Genomic DNA, 22406 nt, shown 5'->3' with positions numbered 1-22406 from the left:
CAGAACAGGCTATTGCTACTAGAAGAAAAAGAAAAGAATGTGGGTGCTGCAGAGAAGACTGAGTGCTGAAGAGCGCTTGCTGTCCGTTCAGATGACTGGAGTTCCGTTCCCGGCATTCCCATCAGGTGACACACAACCATCTGTAACTCCAGATCCACGGCTTCCTACACTCTCTTCTAGCCTCCAAGGCATAAACTCTTACAGATGCACATACACATAAATAAAAAAAAAAAAACCAGAATGTAGACACATGTCAATGAAACAGAAGTCTTGTGTGTTTGGACATAAAGATCAGGTGGTTCTAAAAGCCTTCAGTTAAGAGGTGACCAAAGCTGGAATCACAGGGGCAGCTCATGCACACATGTATGCACGCGCGCAAACTCTCTCTCTCTCTCTGTGTCTCTCTCCTTCCTAATAGCCTCTAGATACTGTTAACATCTCACCCAGTGTTGCTTTCCCTGAGGTTTTTCCTTTCATCTCACACCCTCTCAGCAGTCCGGATACAAGAGGCCCTCTACCCTCCTGAAATCCTCATTTCTTTATCACTAACACTGCCATCCTTCACCTAGTTCTGTCAACCTCTCAACCCTTTGCTCGTTTCTCCTCGGTACTAGAGCCCAGGCTCTCCTACAGTTGAAGGACAATGTTTGGGCAAGGAGAGTTGGCAGGAGGGATCAGATTCACTCAGGATCCAGCATTCTTGAGAAGTTACGTGCTTTCTCCTCAAAACTCTTATCTTTAGGGTTCAGGGCCCCAAAGGGATTTTGGGTAAGGGGAAGGGCTTTGGAGAAGGCAAAAGACTGGGAGCTGGACAGGATCTTTCATCAGAAGTGTACCCTTCTTTCCTTCTCCAGTCTGAATATTACACTTTACCCTCCTGTGGCTACCTAAGGACTGAGGAAGGCGCTGGCATGGTAGTGCACCCCTGTGCTTCTAGCACTTGGGGACAGAGGCAGGAGGATTGCAAGTTAAATCCAGTTTGGACTACATAGTGAATTTTAGGCTAGCCTAGTTTGTATTTTGAAATCCTGTCAGGAGGCGGAGGCAGAGACAGAGAAGAAAGATTGACCAAGGAAGGGTATTATTATAAAGGCCATCAGATGTCCGGGGTCTCTGACTCCCAAGAAGGCTTTGGGAGTTAAACATCTCCAGCAGGCTGGTCCGCCTTTGTCTCTGTCGCTGTGGTTGAAGATGGATTATTGAAGTAAGACTTTACCTTACTTTTTCACATTTTTGTCTTGACATCTGTGTGTATCTTCAGAGCCTGTTTGTGACCTCTGCTCTGAGAGTCTCTAAGTGTGAGATCTTTGGTCTGGGAGCTCCAGACACCCAGAGCGGCTCCTTTTTGCAAGAAGCTGAGGAGGGGTTTGGAGTGCGTTGTCAAAAGCCCCTGACCAGTGGGCAAGAGATCTCCACAGCCTCTCAGATCCTAGCGCATCTGGCCCAACAGCTGCAGTGGACCCCTGTCCAACCTCCGGCTTCCCAGACCGGTGCCATCCCCTAGAGCGCCATGCCAGGGCGCTCTGCCTCCGGAGGGTAAAGGCTTCTGATGCTTACCACTTCTTTCTGCTAAGGAAAACCTAACTGGGCTACGCCCTGACAGGGTCAGCCTGAAATACGAGAACCCTAAGCTGGTGGTTCGAGAGGCATCTGTCCCAGCTGCAGTGACCTTCCCCGGAGGTCAGCTTTTCCAGCTAGCTGGTAGGGTTTTCACCCGCTCAGCTCGGTTCAACATCCATAGATAGCAGCCTATTGCAAGCCCCGAAACATTCCACGGCTGGCCCCGCCTCCGCACCAGGCTGGGTTCCGGGCCTGGCCCCGCCTCCGCTTCTGGCCCCGCCTCCGCACCAGGCTGGGTTCCGGACCTGGCCCCGCCTCCACTTCTGGCCCCGCCTCCGCACCAGGCTGGGTTCCGGACCTAACCCCGCCTCCGCTTCTGGCCCCGCCTCCCGCTCGCGCCCTCGCCCTCCGTGATCTTCAGCGGCTCCTCGGGGCTCCGGGCTCCCCACTCCTGGACCTGCCCTTAGACTCTAGCCCAGACCTTTACCGGCTGACAGCTTTTGGCCCCGCCCCCCACCCCTGTAGCCTCGGGGGCGGGGCTGGAGAACCATCGAGATGCTCTGGCCTGCCGGCGGATCTGAACGGGCGGAAGTCTGCAGGGAGGGACACGGAGGGATGGGCGTGCGGAGCCGTTTCCGGTGGCTCGCTCTGTTGGCGGGTCCCAGACGCGCCCAGGCTGGGTGAGTCGGCGCAATGGCAATCCTTGTCGTGTGGGCAAGGGGCATCCGGCTCTCCCCCAGAAGAGATGAAAGGCGTGGGCGGCTCGGGGCTGTTGTGAGTGCCTGGCGGGGGACTTGGTCCCAGCGGGTGCGAGTCGAATAGCCGAGCACCACAGCTCCTCCAGCCTGCTCCCGAGCTCCAGAGTTGGGCCTGAGTTAGGTTGCTTCCCTCCAGGCTTGGACCTGCCTGCCGCCTCCCTAGTTTTTCCTGAGTAATCACTTCCTGGGACCACCTTTCCCCTCAGTTTCTGCACCTTGAAAGCCTAGAGTCAGTGACAGAGGCTGAAAGTGTTGTCACGGTTGTGGACTCAGATGGCACCTCAGGGTTTGTCCTCTGTTTGGGACCGCGATTTCCCATTGGCTGTCCAAATACTGGAGTCTGAGAGGGGAACCTTTTTCCCAGTGTTCACTGCTGCTTGGGTTAGCCAATGGCTTGACACCTGGGCCAAAGGCTACGAGGAAGCCAGCTTCCTCCCATTCTTACCTCGCCCGGGGGCTGGGGTGGGGGTGGGACTGGGGAGGGGCCTAAGGGCTTTGGTTTAGCGGAGGGGACTTCGCGAATCCTTAGTGTTGCTGTCCTGATGACTTAGGACAGCTGTACCTGTTCTGGAATTTAGATACTTGAGAACAGAGATTCTGTTTCCCCCTGAAGCCCTTTCTTCTGGCCTTCAGTTAACTCTACTTCCGTGCTTGCTTTGACACACTGGTTCAGTTTGCTCCCATTTGAGGCCCCCCCTACCACCATCCCTTTGGCTCGGGCCCCTGGGGTAAGACTTTTTTAGACTTTACCAGAATTTCTCATTTAAACACCTTACTAGTTCCCTTTACTTCAGCGCTATCATGGTTGTGATTTTATGTGTGGTTGTTTGTCTCTTCTAGGTGCCTCGTGAAGGCAAACTTCTTGTAAATTCATTGTTTAGTTGAATGTGTGGCCCCTGGCAGCCGTTCTTAATGTTTTTGTGAAGTGATTCAACCCCACACACAGGCAAGGGGCTCAGGGGCTGATACTCAAATGTCAGGGTTCTGTTTGCCCAGTCTGGTGTCCCGGTATGCCTGAGGTTGGTGGTAAAGAAGCAGGGGATGCAAAGACCCTTGGATTACCCTGGGAATTGGGGAGCTTCCCCAACCCTGACCTCTGATCTTTTCATAATTTCTCACAGGTGTCTGAGTCAAGACAAGTGGATCCCACCTTCCAAATCTCATGGTAGGAAGCCTGGATGCCTGTATCCCCCAACTTGTCCTGTCCAGCCTCCACTTCCTACTTTGGGGATCTACCCTTTCCACTGGGCCTGAGCACAGATCTAGCTTTGGTCCTCACTGTGACTCTTGCCAGGCTCAATACCTGAGGCAGTTAGTAAACGTCTGCCCAGACCAGAGCCTAGTTGTGCTTGCTCAGTGGAGAGGTTAACTACTATGGACTAAGTCCCTTCTTTTCACCCAAGATTTAAGAGCTAAAAGGATCCCTGTGACTCTAGTCCAATCCCATGGGTCACCTGCCATGCTGTAGTGTCAGATTGGAGCTGGCTCCGAAGGACGTCTGGGGTGCTAGTGTGTGTCCTGATTTCAGGAGGCGGTGACATTTGGCGACGTGGCTGTGCACTTCTCTCGGGAGGAGTGGCAATGTCTGGATTCTGGTCAGAGGGCCCTCTACAGGGAGGTGATGCTGGAGAACCACAGCAGTGTGGCTGGACTAGGTGAGGCTACACCTGGGGATCCGTTCCATACACAGGTCAGCATCCACCCCACACTTGTCAGAGAGAGGGGATGTGGATGCTAACTGCTTGGGCCTTAGGGGTTAAACCTTGAAGCTGAGTGTGCCAGGCTAGCTGCAGGCTTTATACATGTCACCCAACTTAACCCTTACTAGGTAGGTGGACATCTGGGAACTAGGAAAACCTCTGTTTTTCCTAAGCTATTAAACTATTATAGGAGAAATAGAACCCATACTTGAAATAGCTTTAAAACACACATATACACACAACAAAAAAGAAAAAGGAAAAAGATCTTTATTAGCTTGAGGAGTTGCCAGGGAAAACTGTTCTGGAACCAGAGTGTCAGTGATACCTTGAGTCCTTCTTTCCTTCTGTCCTTCTTTCCTTCTGTCCTGCCGTCAGACTTCTATTCTTGCCAGCTTCCCTGCAGGCTGCTCCAGCACATACAACATTGCAGTTTGCTTCAGCTTATGGTAGAATGTATGTCTTACTTGTGGCTTGCTGTGTCTCTCCCCTGTTACTGAGCCCTCTTCAGGGCTGGCCCCACATCATCCTGGCCCCTACAACATGGGAGTATCCTGGGTTCTTGAGAGGATGCCTGGGCTGGTAGACCAGGAGTGGAGTAGATGGGGATGGGATGTAGTTGGTTTACCAGGTACTTTGCTCAGTGTTAGTCCAGGCCAGTAACTGTTCATCCCATACAGCCTGGCAAAATCCAGTTTTGTTATGTCTTAGTTAAGTAGTGTATAGCAAGGGCTGGAGTATATACAGGTCAGTGGTTGAGCATTCTTTGGTCCCACACAAAGCTCTGGGGTCAGTCCCTAGCACTACAGAGAGCAAAGAGAAAAACAAAACAGGCTAGGCATTTTGGTGCATCCCATTAATCTTAGCACTCAGGAGGCAGAGGCAGGCTGATGTCTGAGTTTGAGGCCAGCCTGGTCTACAGAGTGAGTTCAGGATACACAGAAACCCTGTTTTGAAAACAACAGCAAACAAACAAAAAAAAAGAAAAGAAAAGAAAAGAAACTAAAACAACTTAAGATTCCGTTGCCGGGCGGTGGTGGCGCACGCCTTTAATACCAACACTTGGGAGGCAGAGCCAGGCGGATCTCTGTGAGTTCGAGACCAGCCTGGGCTACCAAGTGAGTTCCAGGAAAGGCGCAAAGCTACACAGAGAAACCCTGTCTCGAAAAACCAAAAAAAAAAAAAAAAAAAGATTCTGTTGTTCTGTTTGTCTAGTTTTTGAGAGGTTGGGCATCCTGTCATATCCTTGCTTATTATTTTGTTAGGTTCTGAAATCATATATTTGTGCAGCTCTTTTGTCTTTACAAAACAAAACAAAAAATGGATTGCTGTGCCTTACTGACTTAGGGGTATTTAGATGTTTAGTGTTCCTTGTGTTAGATTTCACCAAAACCAAGATGACATGTTATAAATGCATTATTAAATGTACATATCAGAATTCTAACAAAGGATACTACTGATTGTACCGCCAACAATTTTAACTTCCTTGGTACTTTGCAGGTGCTATCATAGACTATGTATAGCCTATCACGTCACTAATAAGAAGGAGAACACACGGAGTACGTTGGCCAGGATTGCCTCTTGCTCGATCATCCATATCTACTTCCCATGGGGCTCTGACCTGCCAGGAGTGATGATGTTTTTCTTTCTTCTTTAGGGTTTTACCTTCTGTGGGGTCAGTGCCTAAGCTTTGCCCAGCACATAGCAGCCATTCCTTTTGCATGTTGCTCAGTGACAAAAGACAGCTTCCTCTGCATTTTCTGTCTTTCCTCAAGTCTTTGGCACACACAGTTACAGTGTGCCCGGGAGTGGACCTGCAGGGCTTCCTTAGGCAAACTACCCAGTTTCAAAAGTAAACCTGTTACTCTTTCCCACAGTTTCTACTTCTGCAATAATTTCGTGTTTCAGCACCAAGTTGCTTATTATTATTATTATTATTATTATTATTATTATTATTGTTTTTTAGATGGGCACCTCACTTTGCTGCCCAGTCTGGCCCACTCTGCTGGCCTAGAACTCCTGGGCTTAAAGTAAGTGATCCTCCTGCCTCTGCCTCCTGAGCTGTTGCTGAGATGATAAGTGTATAACATTGCACCCAGCATAGGCTAGTTTTATAAAGTACAGGGTAAATCAACAGTATGTGTTTATGTGATGGTGTTAGTGATTCAGCTGCGGCAGTGATGAGCTGAGAGTGTAACCAAGCCCACACGTGCACAGGGGAGGCCGCTCCTTTCTGCCTCCAGGTTGCTAGGAGGCTAATGGTGGTGACACCTTTAATCCCAGTACTTGGGAGGCCGAGGCAGGTGGGTCTCTGAGTTCAAGGCCAGCTGGGTCTACAGATTGAGTTCCAGGACAACCAGGGTGACACAGAGAAACTCCAAGAGGGAAAAAAAAAAGAAAAGAAAAGAATATAACTAACAGTAGTTGCATGTTTTATGTATTATATATTCTCCTTTTCTCATGTTAACTTTGGTCAGATTTCTTTTTTATTTATTTTAATAATTTACTTTTATTTTATGTGCATTGGTGTTTTGCCTGAATGTATGTCTGTGTGAGAGTGTCAGATCTTGGAGTTACAGACAGTTGTGAGCTGCCATGTGGGCTTGGAATTGAACCCATGTCCTTTGGAAAAGCAGCTAGTGTTCTTAACCACTGAGCCATATTTCTTTTCTTTTTTTAAGATTTATTTATTTATTATGTATACAGCATGTATGACTGCAGGCCAGAAGATGGCACCAGATCTCATTACAGATGGTTGTGAGCCACCATGTGGTTGCTGGGAATTGAACTCAGGACCTCTGGAAGAACGGTCGGTGCTCTTAACCTCTGAACCATCTTTCCAGTCCCTTTTTATTTGGTTTTCAAGGCAGAGTTTCTCTGTATAACTTTGGAGCCTGTCCTGGAACTCACTCTCTAGACCAGGCTGGCCTTGAACTAACAGAGATCCTCCTGCCTCTGCCTCCCAAGTGCTGGTATTAAAGGCATGCGCTGCCACCACCTGGCTTCTCTTTTCTTTTTTAAAAAAGGGTGTTTGTTTTCTGATGAGTGTGAGACCCTGCGTATTCTTAATTAAAGCTTGAACCTGTTGCTATGACATTTGTTTAACTTGTTGATATTGTGACATGATGTCCTTTACAAGATTCACACTCAAGAATCTTACAATTGAGTTAACAAAACAAAACAAAAAGACATTTCACATTTTAAATAAGTTCATGATTTTGTGTTGGACCACATTCATAACTGTCTTTGTCCGAGTGTGACTTGTTGGCTGCAGGTTAGACATGCTTGATGGATCTTGCAGACTTCTCTGCCTCTTTTACCATGTTGTGGGAAGCCTGAGGGAAGCTTCAAGCTCTATTAGCTTTCTTTTTTTTTTTTTTTTTTTTTAATGTGTATGGGTATTTCACCTGTATGTATGTCCATATACCTGCTGGAACTGGAATTACAGACAGTTGAGAGCTGCCATGTAGGTGCTAGGAAATGTCCACTGGAAGAGTAGCAAGTGCTCTTAACTGTTGAACCATGGGTCTAGTCCCGCTTTGTTGATCCCTGATTGAATCAACACCTTTCCCACTTTTATGAATTGGCCATAAAGGGAGTCTGGGACCACTACTTGTGATTTGAAATCTGCTTCATTCATTTAATTACTTACTAATTTAAATTTTTATTTCTTGGCTACCCCTACCTCTTGGAATAACCTTGCCTTTTGACCTGGGGGAAGAAAAAGCTGTGGCTTTGCAGAATGTGGTGCTGGCCTGGGCTTAAGCTTTCCTATTCATTTTGTACCCCAAGTAGATCCAGCCTATTCTTTGGTGACAGTGTTCCCTGAAGATTGTGGAAGCCTGGGTGCCCCTTCCCGTCTAGTCTAAGGAGCCAGACAGAAGGGGCTGCTGTGTATCCAGCTCCTCATCCCTCATCACCCCCCTGAATAGGTTACCCATCTATCTAGCAGCTCCCGTTCTTCATGGCTGGAACCTAGGAGCAGGGCTGACTCCTGGCCATGTTTCTATCCTCTCCTTCTCTGCCTCACACACAGCAGGATTCCTGGTCTTTAAGCCTGAACTGATCTCTCGGCTGGAACAAGGACAAGAACCATGGGTCCTTGACCTACAGGGAGCAGAGGGGACAGAGGGGACAGAGGCACCATGGATTTGCCAGACAGGTGAGGCCCAGGCCCTGTCACGGAGAAGGTTTGAATAAGGAATAGCTGGGGTGAGTCCTGCTGACCAGGCTGGGCTGCTAAAGAACACTGCAGAGGACCAACCCTAGGTGTGTGGCCACTTCTGGGAAGGCTGTACCACAAAGAGGCAAGGGCACACACAGCACACTCGTCCATTCAACTGCATGTGTCCTGTAATTAATGGTCATAGAGAAATCTGGCCTGTGGGATCAGGACAGGCAGGCAGCCTATGTGGATTTGGAGAGTCTAGAAGGGAAGTAGCTGTCAGGAAAGCCTCTTGGTTCTGGATGCTCAGACTCTTGCATACACTTGCCCCAGGGAAGAAACCATCGTCAACTACTGGATATGGTCACTCGGTTGATGACCTGGTGTTCTAATCTTACTGTGTCACATGACAAAACATTCTGAGAAGAAACAACGTAGGAAGGAAAGGGTTTCTTTCAGTTTACACTTCCAGGTCGGAAGCCATCATTGTGGGAAGTCAGGGCGGAAACTGAGGCACAAATGGTGGAGGAACACTGCTTCCCTACCGTCTTGCGCTCCGGCTGATATTCCGCCAGCTTTCATATGCAGTCCGGACAAAGCGGCCTGGTAATGATGTTACCCACGGTGGGCTAGGTCTTTCCATAACAAATCATCAATCAAGACAATCTCACGGATGGCCACAGGCCAGTCTGATCCGGGCAGTTTCCAGTTGAGGGCCCCTCTTTCCAGGTAATCCTAGATTGTGCTCATTTGACAGTAAAAACTAGCCATCACACCTACCGCAAGGCTTGTGAGGTGTGGGTTTGCAGCTTGAGTTCTCAGAGAAGCCCCTCCTTAGAGGACAGCCCTGCATAGGCTGAGCACCCAGTTCTGCTCTGGGCCCTTCCTGCTAAGACACCACCTCTTCTTCAGCCACGGTCTCAACATGCCTGTCTATTTTTTGGTCAGACCCCCCTTTGTCCTCACTGGCCAGTTAGCATGTTTGGGGGCCTCTGACCTGTTTTGATGAATTCTTGACTGACATTCTGTCCTCAGGTTGGTTCTGTTCAGTCCTACTCTAGGATAGTCCCTCCTCAGTGCCCTATAGGATGAAACTCTGCTCGTGGACCCTCTTAGGACACGAAACTCTCAGCCCCCTGCCTTGTAGACATGAGCATATCGTCACTGTCCAATGAACTAAATTGTGAGAATTTCCCCTTAGATCTCTTTGCCACACTTTCCACTTGGGTGTGTTGTAGTGCTGACACTCCCACAAGCCCCTGTTGTTCCTGCCTTTTCTCGGAGCTCAGGTGTAAGGAACATTTTTACTTTGTGTTCATTTCAGATTCTACTATTATAACTGATCACAAGCAGAACTGTGAGTATATGAACGTTCCCAAAAGGCAGATTCCTGGCTGTGGAGACAATTGGGATTCTAAGGTCTGGTCAGAGAATTGCTCAGGTAGCCCTGGACTAAGAGTGAGTGGCTCACTTTTCCAAAAGCAGCATTTGAATAATGAAACTATGGCTCCCAAGGACACGGTCCAGGATTGTAAGAAGCTACCGGCCACTGTCCTGGGTTCTCAGCCTGATGAACAGAGACACAGTGTGAAAGGGACATGGGAAAACTGTGAAGTGTGTGGTAGAGTCATTAGACCAGCTTTGAACCTGGATCCATATCTGGAAGTGAGTGTGCAGGAGAAACCATTCAGATGTCAGGAGTGCCAAAAACAATTACCTGACCACTTAGAGGAGAAATGCACAAGTAACTTCCCTGGGAAGAAGCCTTACGAATGTGAGGAATGTGGGAAAGCCTTCAGGCTGTGTTCACAACTCAATCAGCATCAGAGAATTCACACTGGAGAGAAACCATTTAAGTGTGTTGATTGTGGGAAAGCATTCCGTCTGAGCTCAAAACTGATTCAGCATCAAAGAATCCATACGGGAGAGAAGCCTTACAGATGTGAGGAATGTGGGAAAGCCTTCGGGCAGAGCTCAAGCCTTATCCACCATCAGAGAATCCACACAGGAGAAAGGCCTTACGGTTGTCAGGAGTGTGGGAAAGCCTTCAGCCAGCAGTCCCAGCTAGTCAGACATCAGAGGACTCACACTGGAGAGAGGCCCTACCCCTGCCCCGAGTGTGGCAAGGCCTTCAGCCAGAGCTCAACTCTAGCCCATCATCAGAGGATGCATACTGGGGAGAAATCTCACTTGCCGAGAGCTTCAGAGAGCCCAAGCCTTATTGCCCGTGAGAAGAGTAACACTGTGGAGAAGCCCTTTAAGTGTGAGGAGTGTGGGAAAGCTTTCAGGTGGGTCTCTCGCCTGAGCCAGCACCGGCTCATTCACACCGGAGAGAAACCCTATAAGTGTAACAAGTGCACAAAAGCCTTCGGTTGTAGCTCGCGGCTCATTCGCCATCAGAGGACTCACACCGGAGAAAAACCGTTTAAGTGTGATGAGTGTGGGAAGGGCTTTGTCCAGGGCTCCCATCTTATCCAGCATCAGCGAATCCACACAGGAGAGAAGCCTTATGTGTGTAATGACTGTGGGAAAGCCTTCAGCCAGAGCTCCAGTCTCATCTACCACCAGAGGATTCATAAGGGAGAGAAGCCATATGAATGCATCCAATGTGGAAAAGCCTTCAGTATGAGCACCCAGCTCACCATCCACCAGAGGGTTCACACCGGGGAGAGACCCTATAAGTGTAGTGAGTGTGGGAAAGCCTTCAGTCAGAATTCCACCCTTTTCCAACACCAGATAATTCATGCTGGAGTGAAGCCCTATGAGTGTAGTGAGTGTGGAAAGGCCTTCAGTCGGAGCTCATACCTTATTGAACACCAGAGAATCCACACTAGAGCCCAGTGGTACTATGAATGTGGAAACACCGTTGAAAGTAACACCTTTTTGAACCCGAAAAAAGTGAACACTGTAAAACAACTGCACCAGTGTGATGACTGTGAGAAGATATTCAGGTGGCGCTCACACCTGATTATACACCAGAGGATTCACACAGGAGAGAAGCCTTACGAATGCAGTGCTTGTGGCAAAGCTTTTAATCGGAGCTCAAGGCTCACGCAGCACCAGAAGATTCACACGGGATAAATCCTTCACCTAAACGTCTTGGTTCCTTCTCTACTGCTGTGATGACACCAGGGCCGAGGTAACTTTAAAACATTTAATTGGGCCTTACAGCTCCAGAGAACATTCATAGCCATCACGGTAGGGGCATGACAGGCAGGTAAGCAGGTAGGCATGGTGTTGGAGCTGTGGCTGAGAGCTCACATTTGGAGACAGTTGTTAGGCAGAGAGGACTAACTGGAAATGGCGAGAATCTTTTGAGACCTCAAACGCACCTCCTCCAAGACCACACCTCCTAATAATTCCCAAACAGTTCCACCGACTGAGGACCAAATACTCACACATATGAGCCTATGGGACCATTCTTCTCAATCCACCACACTGTATAAATATGTAACTGTGACTAAACCTGAAGCCTTATTTTATTTGGGTAATTTATGCTAACAGAAACTTGAGAATGCTGAGGAAGATTCAGATTTGTTCTTTAAGAATATTCTTGGTGGCGCACGCCTTTAATCCCAGCACTCGGGAGGCAGAGCCAGGCGGATCTCTGTGAGTTCGAGGCCAGCCTGGGCTACCAAGTGAGTTCCAGGAAAGGCGCAAAGCTACACAGAGAAACCCTGTCTCGAAAAACCAAAAAAAAAAAAAAAAAAAAAAAAAAAAAAAAAAAAAAAAAAAGAATATTCTACTTATGAAAATAAGTTTTGTTTTGTTTCTGGAATGTTTGGCATTTACCCATTAAATAAAATATGTGTCACACTCAAGGTGTAGCCTGTATTTTGAACTCAGAGTGGATCTCTGCCCTACACATGAGAAATAGATATCAGGAAAGCCTTGGCAGCCCTTTTAAGAAACAAATTAAGCCAGTGTGATGGCACACGCCTTTAATCCCAGCACTCAGAGGGAGAACCAGGTGGATCTCTGTGAGTTTGAGGCTAGCCTGGTCTACAGAGTTCCAGGACAGACACCAAAACTGCACAGAGAAACCCTGTCTCTGGGGAGAAAAAGAAAGGAAGAAAGAAAGAAAGAAAGAAAGAAAGTGAAGCCACCAAATCCAGGTTTGCTGTACATACTTGCAATCCCAGCATCCAGGCAGATGCAAAAAGTCATCTAGACCATGTGTTTATATATAAAAAAAAAGTCACCCAAAATGTTTTCCCTCTGGGTCAGTTACTTAACATGGCTTCAACAATAAGGAAATCTTGTAGCTCATTTAAAAGGCAGTCAAACGCAAAGATGTTAGAATTCATTTCTGCTTTACTTATCCCGTTTTGTCTTCCTTTGTGAGGTCATGACGGAGGGCTTAAGTGTGCTATTCAAGTGCTCTGCCACTGAGTTACATCCCTAGCCCCAGCTGACCCCACTTAAAATGTATCCCCCACCGTAGCCACTCAGGGGCTCCATCCCCCTTCTGTTGAGAGGCAGGTATGGTTCCTGAATGCAGCTTTTATGTGAGGATGGCCAGCACTGAGTAGACACCAATGCCAGGTTTAGAAATACCGTGGCCAGGAGCTGGAGAGATGGCTTAGTGATTAAGAACACCGGCTGTTTTCCCAGAGAACCTGGATTCAGTTCCCAGCACCCACATGGCAGCTCTCAATTGCCTGTAACTCCACCTCCAGGGGATCTGACACACAGAGACATACATGCAGGCAAAATACCAATGCACATAAGATAAAAATAAAGTAGAGGGGCTGGAGAGGTGGCTCCGTGGTTAAGAACAGTGCCTGCTCTTCCAGAGGTCCCAGGTTCAATTCCCAGCACCCACATGGCAACTCAGAACTGTCTGTAACTCCAGTTCCAGGGTATCCAACACCCTCACACTGATATACATGCAGGCAAAACACCAATGCACATAAAATTAAAAAAATAAAAGTGAAAACAGATTTGATTTTTTAAAAAAAATAAAGTAGAAATATCATGGTCACTTGACCAGGGCTTGAAGTCATTTTGGGGTTCAGGAGCTTGCTGTGTGACCCAGAATATCTCCCACCCTAAAATGGATGCACTGAAAATGCACTGCCATATACAGAATTAATGTGCAGGTGTATACGTTAACATCCTGGTAGAGGATAAGAAAGCAACATGAGCATCCTTTCCCTCCAATCACAAACAGCACCTTCCCAGTTCTCCACTTCCCAGGGGAAGTCAGAACTGGTCAGTCTGGACGAAGGGAAGGAACCCCAAGCCAGAACTGGGCTCTCCCTGGGTGTGTCCCTCAGTTCTGCTCCTGAATGTCTGCCTACCAGACCTTTTGAGGCCACTGTCAGGAGGGGAATGGCTCAGGCTGTGGAACCCTGTGCCTCATGGTCCAGGACAGGGTGACAGAATAGAAGGTCTGATGCTGGAGTTGGGGTCCAGGGAATGAGATGGGAGAGTGAAGAACGGATCAAAATCTTGTAAGCCCCGTTTGGATTTTTTGTTTGTTTGTTTGTTTGTTTGTTTTGGTTTTTCGAGACAGGGTTTCTCTGTGTAGCTTTGCGCCTTTCCTGGAACTCACTCTGTAGCCCAAGCTGGCCTTGAACTCACAGAGATCCGCCTGTCTCTGCCTCCTGAGTGCTGGGATTAAAGACGTGAGCCACCACCGCCCGGCCCGTTTGGATTTTGAGATTTGCTCTAGAATATGGGGCACGGGGCACCACTAGGAGGATCTTACCGGGCTGTTTATGTTTTCTTCAGTGGTTTTCTCCCCAGAGCTTGAGCTTGGAATGGAACCCTGGGCCTTGCCACACTCCTGCCATTGGGCCCCACCCCACCCTTGGAGTTGTGTTTTGTAAAGCATCCTGGCTGCTCCCAGGCTGGGTTTGGAGGAGGGTTAATGATAAAAAAAAAAAAAAAAAAAAACAAGCAAAAACAAAAACAGAAGATGGAGCCAGCGGTGATGGCACTCGACTTTAATTCCAGCACTCAGCAGGCGGATCTCTGAGTTAGAAGCCAGCCTGGTCTACAGAGCAAATTCCAGTAAAGCCAGGGTTACACAGAGAAACCCTGTCTTAGAAAAACAAAGAATAAATTCATTTAATATAAATTTGAATTGAATCTAAGACTTTGGTTTCTCCCAGTAGATTTGGATGCCACAACAATTCAGCCACTTTTTTTTATTTTTATTTTTATTATTGAGAAATTTTCTATTCATTTTACATACCAACCACAGATCTCCCTCTCCTCCCTTCTGCCCCCAGCCTTCCTCCCCAACACCCCCCCCATTCCCACCTCCTCCAAGGCAAGGTCTCCCATGGGGAGTCAGCAGAGCCTGGTACATTCAGTTGAGGCAGGTCCAAGCCCCTCCTCCCTGCACCAAAGCTGCACAAGGTGTCCCACCATAGGCACTGGCTCCAAAAAGCCAGCTCGTGCACCAGGGACAGATCCCAATCCCACTGCCTGGGGGTCCCCTAAACAGTTCAAGCTAAACAACTGTCTCACCTATCCAAAGGGCCTGGTCCAGTCCCATGGGAGCTCCACAGCTATTGGTCCACAGTTGATCAGTTTCCACTAGTTTGGCTGGCCATCTCTGTTTGTTTTCCCGTCACGATCTTTATGTCCCTTGCTCATAGAATTCCTCCTCTCTCTCTCATTGTTTGGACTCCTGGAGTTTGGCATGGCACCTGGCCATGGATCTCAGCATCTGCTTCCATCGGTTACTGGATGAAGTCAGTCACTTTTCTACACATCAATTTAACCATTTTTCTATCCCAAAGTCCCAAAGTCTTCTGCATTCCTCTAAAAAACACCACATGATCAGGACCTTCACAGTAATAGAAGACTCCCTTGTCCCAATTTCTGTATTAGTTACTTTCTTGTTGCTGTGATAAAACATCATGTCCAAGGCCACTTATTGAAGGGTTCATGATTCCGAAGGGATAAGAGTCCATCGTCGTTAAGGTGGGGAAGTGGGGCAGCAGGCAGGCACTGCAGCTGGAGCTGGAGGCTGAGATCTCACACCACAAACAGGAAGCGGGGAGAGCAAACTCTAAATGGCAATCATCTTTATTTTAATCAATTAATTTTTTGTTGTTTTCCTTCTATATAGCCTTGGCTGTCCTGGAACTCACTATGTAGACTAGGTTGACCACGAACTCAGAGATACTTCTGCCTTTATCTCCTGAGAGCAGAGATTAAAGCTGGGGGCCACCACACCCAGCTGGCAAGAGTCTTTAAAAATTCTCAAGGCTCACCTCTGCTGATGTCCTTTCTTCAGCAAGACCACACCTCCTAGGCTTTACTAAACCTCACCAGCTGAAGACCAAGAATTTAAATGCCTGAGAATATGGGGGGTATCTCGTTCACATTACATGTCACAGTAGAGTTTAAAAAGGGTTTGCTTGTGTATGCCTTTATCCCAGCACTTGGGAGGCAGAAGCAGGTGGTTCTCCATGAGTTGGAGGCAGGTCTGGTCTACATACCCTAGGTCAGCCAGGACTACATAGTGAAATTCTAGCTCAAAAAAAAAAAAAAAAAAAAAAAGGTTTATTTGGGGCTTTGGGATGACACAGACTTTAGTGGCTTTGCTGAGCCCCATGGTGGGCAGAATCTTTAGGAGGTAGAAGCTCTGGAAAATCGAAGTCACTTTAACTGGTTTGTAAAGTGTTCAGGCAATCAAGAGGGAGGGAGGCAGCTTACAACTGTTTCTAGTTTCAGTCCAGTACCCTTTTCTGGCCTCTGACCAGGCAGAGATGTCATGCACATACAAGTATTCAGGCAAAACTCCCATACAATAAAACTAAAAATGAATGAATGAATGAATAAAGAGTAAATAATTCAGAGATTGGTGACATGACTCAGAGCACTAGCTGCTCTTCCAGAACACCCAGGGGGTCAATTACCAGCACCTACAAAGGCAGCTTACAACTGTCTGAAACCTTAGTTCCAGGGGATCTAATGCTCTGCGTTGGTCCTCATGGACTCCAGGCACACAAGTGGAGCACAGACATACAGGCAAAACACTCATGCACATAAAAAATACATCTTAGAAAAAAATGGGGGTCGATAAAACGGTAAAACAGGTTAAGGGGGTCTGTTTAGGTCACTCAAAAGAAAATATGGGAAAAATTGTATCAAATTTTATCAAAATTTGCTAGAATTTCTACGGGGGAAATTAACACAAAACCAAAGGCTATGTTAGTTAGGTTTTCCCACAGTAAGTGAGAGTGCAGTGAAACCACCAAACTAGACCACTTCATGGGTAAAGAAAGGTTCATTCAGGGAATCAAACTGCTGGGACTGTCTCTCAGGAGGCAGAGAACAAGAATGGCAGAAGAGTCTTGCCAGTTTTAAGGGGACAAGTAGCAGGGGCAGGGGTGGAGGGGGTATTCGGACCAGTACAGCTGGAGATAATTGGTGTTGCGGGTGGATAAGAATAGTATGGGCTTTCCTGAAAAACAAAAACCTGCTTCACAAGGTTTCTGAAGAATGCTGAGTTGGGGGCAGTTGTTGTTGTTGTTTGGGTTTTGGTTTTGGTTTTGTTTTTTCAAGACAGGGTTTCTCTGTGAAACAGTCCTGGCTGTCCTGGAACTCTCTCTGTAGACCAGGCTGACCTTGAACTCACAGAGATCCACCTGCCTCTGCCTCCGGAGTGCTGGGATGAAAGTCCAGCGCTACCATTGCCCAGCTTTATTGTTGTTGTTTTGGGATTTTGTTTTGTTTGTTTGTTTTTTTTTTCAAGACAGGGTTTCTCTTTGTTGCCCTAACTGTCCTAGAACTCACTCTGTAGACCAGGCTAGCCTCTGCCTCCTGAGTGTTAGGATTAAAGTTGAGTGTTCTACCACCGCCTAGCTTAAGTTTTGTTTATCTGTTAGCAATCCTTGTGTTTACCTGGTCAGACTCCAGCCTGAGCTAAGCTCAGACTGTCATTTAGGACATTGGCAGCAGCACTGTCATTTTGGGGCCTGCTTTGAACCTAAAACCCAGCAGCACCAAGACACAAGACAAGGTGTACTCAGTAGTGTAATAGTGATGCTGTTGTAGACACCACAGTAGCAGAAATTTTTATATGCTAAAGCCATTGCTGTCCACCTAGCAAACAACTCCTTAGGCTTTTTGAAAACCTGGAGACTGGAGTTGGACATGGTGGCACATACCTTTAATCCCAGCACCCGGGAGGCAGAGACAGGCAGATCTCTTGAGTTCCGAGGCTAGCCTGATCAACAGAATGAACAACAGAAGATAGCCAAGGCTACACAGAGAAACTCAAAAACAACAAACAAACATACAAACAAAAACGAGAACAAAAAGAGAAGCAAGCAACCAAGGTGGATAGCACTTGAGGGTGACACCTAAGGTTGACCTCTGTCTACACACGCACACATGCATACACATGTGCACCTGCACACACATGGATCCACACACAAACAGAGAAGTACACATACCCTCCCTTCCCAAATGACCCCCAAACAATAAGACTTCTTTTATGAACATTTATTAGTTATAGCTCAAGTTACGTTCCTCAAAAGATATGCTGAAGTCCTAAGATCCCCAGAACCTGAGAGTAAATGGCGTGCTATTTGGAAATAAGGTCTCGGCAGATGAAGTTGTTAGAGTAGTATGGGTCCTAGCCCAGCAACTGATATGCTTACAAGAAAGTGGAAATTTCACATAAAGACGGAAGCAGAGATTAGAGTGGTATATCCAAGCCAAGGGATGCCAGGGATGTTTGGCTACAAGCAGATGTGGCAAGAGGCAGGAGACCATGGTCCTGCCAACACTTATAGCTTCTAGAACCACTGCATTTCTGTCGTCGCCAAATTTATAATATTTTGTTTGGGCTGCTTAGGAAATGTTTTTGTTTATAATTGCTTTCATTTCTCATGGAGAAATATGTAGCTGTAGGATTGCCGGATCCTAGGGCATTTGTCCTTTTAAATTTTTTTCCCCCTGTGGGTCTGATGAATACAGGGCCTCAAGATTCTTAGGCAAACCTCTCCCACTGAACTATTCCCTTCACCCTTGGGTATTTAAATTTAAAAGAAGCCTCTGGACAGCTCCCCCAAGTAGTTGTCCAGCTTTCCACTCGACAGACAAGGGCGGTTGTTGCAGTTACTGCACGGCACACACCTCTCAGATGTCATCAATCTGTTTCTTGGAAGGGTGAAAAATAGCACCTTATGGTGATTCCAATTTTTAGTAGTGGTGAGCACGTTCTTTTATGTGTTTATTGAACATATATGTGTATATGTATATATACACATATTTTATGTACATATGTATGTGTATACACACGCACACACCACTCTTTATTAATTTATTTAAAGACAGAGCCTCTGTGTAGCCCTGCCTGGCCTGGACTTCAGAGATTTGTCTGACTCTGCCTCCCAGGTGCTGGGATTAAAGGCCTGTGCCACAATGCACAATTTCCTCCAATCTTTTTTGATAAAGCAATTCACTAGTTATTCAGGTTGGTCTTGAGCCAACTCTAGAGCCCAGACAGGCCTGCCTTGGATTTGTGATCATCCTGCCCCAGCCTCTTAGGATAGCTGCCTTATATCACCAGGTCTGTGTCATTAGCCATTCATATCATCCTGATGAGATGTCTATCTACTTTTGCCCACTTAATTAGCCCCTACCCTCAATTAAAGCTTTATGGAGCTATACTGCATAGACCATACACACGTTTACCACCCCCACCCCCACCCCCACCCCAAACCCTGTGGGGAACTGTATACAGTGTTCTGTCTGCATGTATGCCTGCACACCAGAAGAGGGCACCAGATCTCATTATAGATGGTTGCGAGCCACCATATAGTTGCTGGGAATTGAACTCAGGACCTCTGGAAGAGCAACCAATGCTCTTGTTCTCTGAGCTACCTCTCCAGCCCTTGTTTTTGTTTTTAAGACAGGGTCTCACTTTGTGGCCTCGGCAGGCCAGGAACTCGGTATCTAGATCTAGATCAGGCTGGCCTAGAATTCATACAGATCTGCCTGCCTGTACCTCTCGAGTGCTGTTTTTGTTGTTGTTTGTTTGTTTTGGTTTTTCAAGACAGAGTTCCTGTGTGCAACAGTCCTGGCTGTCCTGGAATTCGCTCTGTAGACTAGGCTGGCCTCAAACTCACAGAGATCCACGCCCGGCCAGATCGCTGGTTTTAACGATGGGCGTCACCGCCTGACCCATCTATTTTAAAATATTAAATTCGGTAGCACCAACTCCAACAATTCTAGCGTGTGCCCCTCACACTGGACTGCCTAGGCGCGGACAGCTGCGGCTCCGAGTCCAATCGCGGAAGATAATTTGACTTCTGCTTCCTATTTCCTGAAACCCAGGAATCAGAAGACAACTCCAGAGACGGACTGCCCTCCGGCGCGTGCGCGCGACTCCGGGAACCATAGAGGGCCTCTATCGCGCTATCCTAGAGCGGCCCGGAAGTGTCGCTGGGCCCGGAAGTGTCCTTCCTGAGGCCCGGCTGACTTCCTGCTGCTGCCAGCTACCTGCGGACAGCTTCCTCCAGGTGCCGAGGGCTTTAAAGGCTTGGTTTATATTTGTAATGTGAGGTCATTAGGTCTTCCAGAGCTATGATTAGGATTCGGGGTTGAGTAGGAGAGGGGTCTCAGCTGCGTTATCTAAATTCACTAATATCGCTTCCGTAGGACTTAGGCGTGCGCTTCTGTTTCTTGTCTCTTTTCCTTGCCAACTGCTCATCTCTGGGAGGCTTCCCTTCTCCTAGACTCAGGTGGGCTCCTTTGCCATCCGGTCTCAGCGCCGCCTCCCAAACACGCGTCCTATTTGCTATCGATCGTTGGTAGTTCACGTGGACAGTGACAGGCAGATAGGGCCCCACATCGACCCTCGTCTTTTGGTACATAAAGCTCCTGACCGTGAAGTCACTTGTCTCTCCGTCACCTCTCCAGGCAGCTGTGGTTAGGACCTTCTCTTCGGACTGATCAGGAAAAGGGAAGCAAGGATGTCTGCTTTGGGGGCTGCAGCTCCATACTTGCACCATCCAGCTGACAGTCACAGTGGCCGGGTCAGTTTCCTGGGAGCCCAGCCATCTCCAGAAGTGGCGGCACTGGCTCAGCTCATGAAGGACTTGGACAGGAGCACCTTCAGGAAGTTGCTGAAGCTTGTAGTCGGGGCCCTGCACGGGAAAGACTGCAGAGAAGCTGTGCAGCACCTTGGTGCCAGTGCCAACCTGTCCGAGGAGCGTCTGGCCGTCCTGTTGGCAGGCACACACACACTGCTCCAGCAGGCTCTCCGGCGACCCCCTGCCAGTCTGAAGCCAGATGCGTTCCAGGACGAGCTCCAGGAGCTTGGCATTCCTCAAGATATGATTGGAGATTTGGCCAGTTTGGCATTTGGGAGTCAGCGCCCGCTTCTCGACTCTGTTGCCCAACAACAGGGGTCCTGGCTGCCCCACATGTCTTACTTCCGGTGGCGGGTGGATGTGGCCATCTCCACCAGTGCTCAGACCCGCTCCCTGCAACCAAGTGTTCTCATGCAACTGAAGCTCACAGATGGATCTGCACACCGCTTCGAGGTACCCATAGCCAAATTCCAGGAGCTGCGGTACAGTGTAGCCTTGGTCCTTAAGGAGATGGCCGAACTGGAGAAAAAGTGTGAGCGCAAACTGCAGGACTGAACCCTGGTATTGTGGATTCTGAAACTGGTACCAGAGCTCACAGCCACACTGGTCATGAGGCCAACTCAATTGAGGGCCTGCATGTAAGGATGTATTTTTTGTTTAAGGGAAAAGACAACTGTGACTTTGGGGTTGGTTTTGTTTTTATGAGTGAACTATGGACATCGTGGCACAATTTATAATCTCAGCACTTGGAAGGCTGAGGCTGGAGAATGGTAATTTTAAGGTCAGCCTGGGTTACATACCGAGGCTCAATTTTGAACTAAACAAGTAAAGAACTATTAAAAACATGTTCTTCTACTGGGGTGTTAAACCTTATACTTGTCCCCTCCCCAGATATTGGCATGTGCTGCAGGATGAGGCCATGTGGAGATAGATCTAGGGTCCAGGTAAGGACCTGTTATAATATACAGCAAGGTTGCTCAGCCTGACCTGAGCTCTCTGCTTCTTTGGTTTCGAAAATCCTATGATTTGGTGTGCACAGGTTTATTTTTATTTTTATTTTTTTTGTCTTAAGTTCCTGCCTTGCTGAAGCGGCATCCTAGTGGGCAGGTTAGAGGGGGAGACATAAATATTAAATGTGTGTTACCTGATGTCTAGTATATATGTCATTAAATACATATTTTTAATATTAAAACACTGCAACCCACAGAACCAGGGAGGCTACATAGCAGGATGTAGCCTGTTGCTTATAATAAGTTTTGGTTTTACTCAATCACTGGGCCAGCCTCAGTGAAACATTTCACTATTAGGATAAGAATTTATACTGTATCAAGCTGATAATAGAAAAATAAATAAATAAATAAAAATTTTTAAAAAATGAAAAAAAAATAAAACATGAGTACAGGGATAGAGGATAAGGCTCAGCAGTTAAGAGCACTTACTGTTCTTGCAGAGGACTCGGGTTCAATTCCCAGCACCCACATGGTGGCTCACAACTGTCTGTAAATCCAGTTGTAGGGGATCCAGCACAGGGACATCAGACGAGTATGTGGTGTACACACACACACACACACACACACACACACACACACACACAGGCAAAAATGTTCATACTCATAAAATAACAAATCTAAAACAAAAAACGCACGAATACAGCTTGTGCCAATGAATACAGCCCAGTCAGGTGAGGACAGGTATGTTTGGAAGGTGGGCCATCATGACAAGGTTGGTCACAGCGTGGCCTTTGAACAGGTAGGTGTCTATGCAAACATAGGAGGTAAGCGATGATGTGTACTCTGTAGAGGCATCAACCAGTGCATGGCTGCCAGTGAAGTAAAGCTACTCGGTGCAGCCAGGCGGTGGGGCACACCTTTAATCCCAGCAGTCGGGAGGCAGAGGCAGGTGGATCTCTGTGAGTTTGAGGCCAGCCTGGTCTACATAGTGAGATCCAGGACAGGCATCAAAACTACACAGAGAAACCCTGTCTGCAAAAAACAAAAACAAAACAAAACAAAAAAAGCTACTTAGTGTTAGTGGTTCATTCATTGAGTGTATTTCCACTTTGGAATGTGTCCACTGGACTAGCCTAGTACTTTTACCCTCGTCTCTCCATGAATAGTTTGGAAGCACTGGGCTTATAAAGAATGTCTTTGGGCTGAGT

General features: G+C 47.5%; 2 protein-coding genes across 5 annotated transcripts; both read left to right on the top strand.

The window, feature by feature from the left end:
- Window positions 1–1776: 1776 nt before the first annotated feature.
- Window positions 1777–11499, top strand: Znf7 (zinc finger protein 7). Of its 4 annotated transcripts, none has more exons than XM_059247393.1 (5): window positions 1807–2240; window positions 3440–3483; window positions 3847–3973; window positions 8055–8177; window positions 9505–11499. In XM_059247393.1, exons 2-5 carry the CDS (start codon window positions 3481–3483, stop codon window positions 11259–11261), a joined length of 2010 nt encoding a protein of 669 aa, XP_059103376.1. In that variant the 5' UTR covers window positions 1807–2240; window positions 3440–3480; the 3' UTR covers window positions 11262–11499. The 4 variants fall into 4 exon arrangements, with proteins under 4 accessions (XP_059103377.1, XP_059103376.1, XP_059103375.1 ...); XM_059247392.1 differs by having other exon boundaries at window positions 1808–2240; window positions 8052–8177; XM_059247391.1 differs by lacking the exon at window positions 3847–3973 and having other exon boundaries at window positions 1808–2240; window positions 8052–8177.
- Window positions 11500–19575: 8076 nt separating this feature from the next.
- On the top strand, window positions 19576–21396 carry Commd5 (COMM domain containing 5). The gene is made up of 2 exons (XM_059247485.1): window positions 19576–19675; window positions 20076–21396. The coding sequence occupies exon 2, from the start codon at window positions 20129–20131 to the stop codon at window positions 20801–20803; it is 675 nt and encodes a 224-aa protein (XP_059103468.1). The 5' UTR covers window positions 19576–19675; window positions 20076–20128; the 3' UTR covers window positions 20804–21396.
- Window positions 21397–22406: the final 1010 nt, after the last annotated feature.

Source organism: Peromyscus eremicus, chromosome 20 (assembly GCF_949786415.1).
Source record: "Peromyscus eremicus chromosome 20, PerEre_H2_v1, whole genome shotgun sequence".
In the NCBI taxonomy this organism is placed as follows: domain Eukaryota; kingdom Metazoa; phylum Chordata; class Mammalia; order Rodentia; family Cricetidae; genus Peromyscus; species Peromyscus eremicus.
Note: the sequence above shows the minus strand (reverse complement) of the source record. Positions and strands in the feature narration are given on the sequence as shown.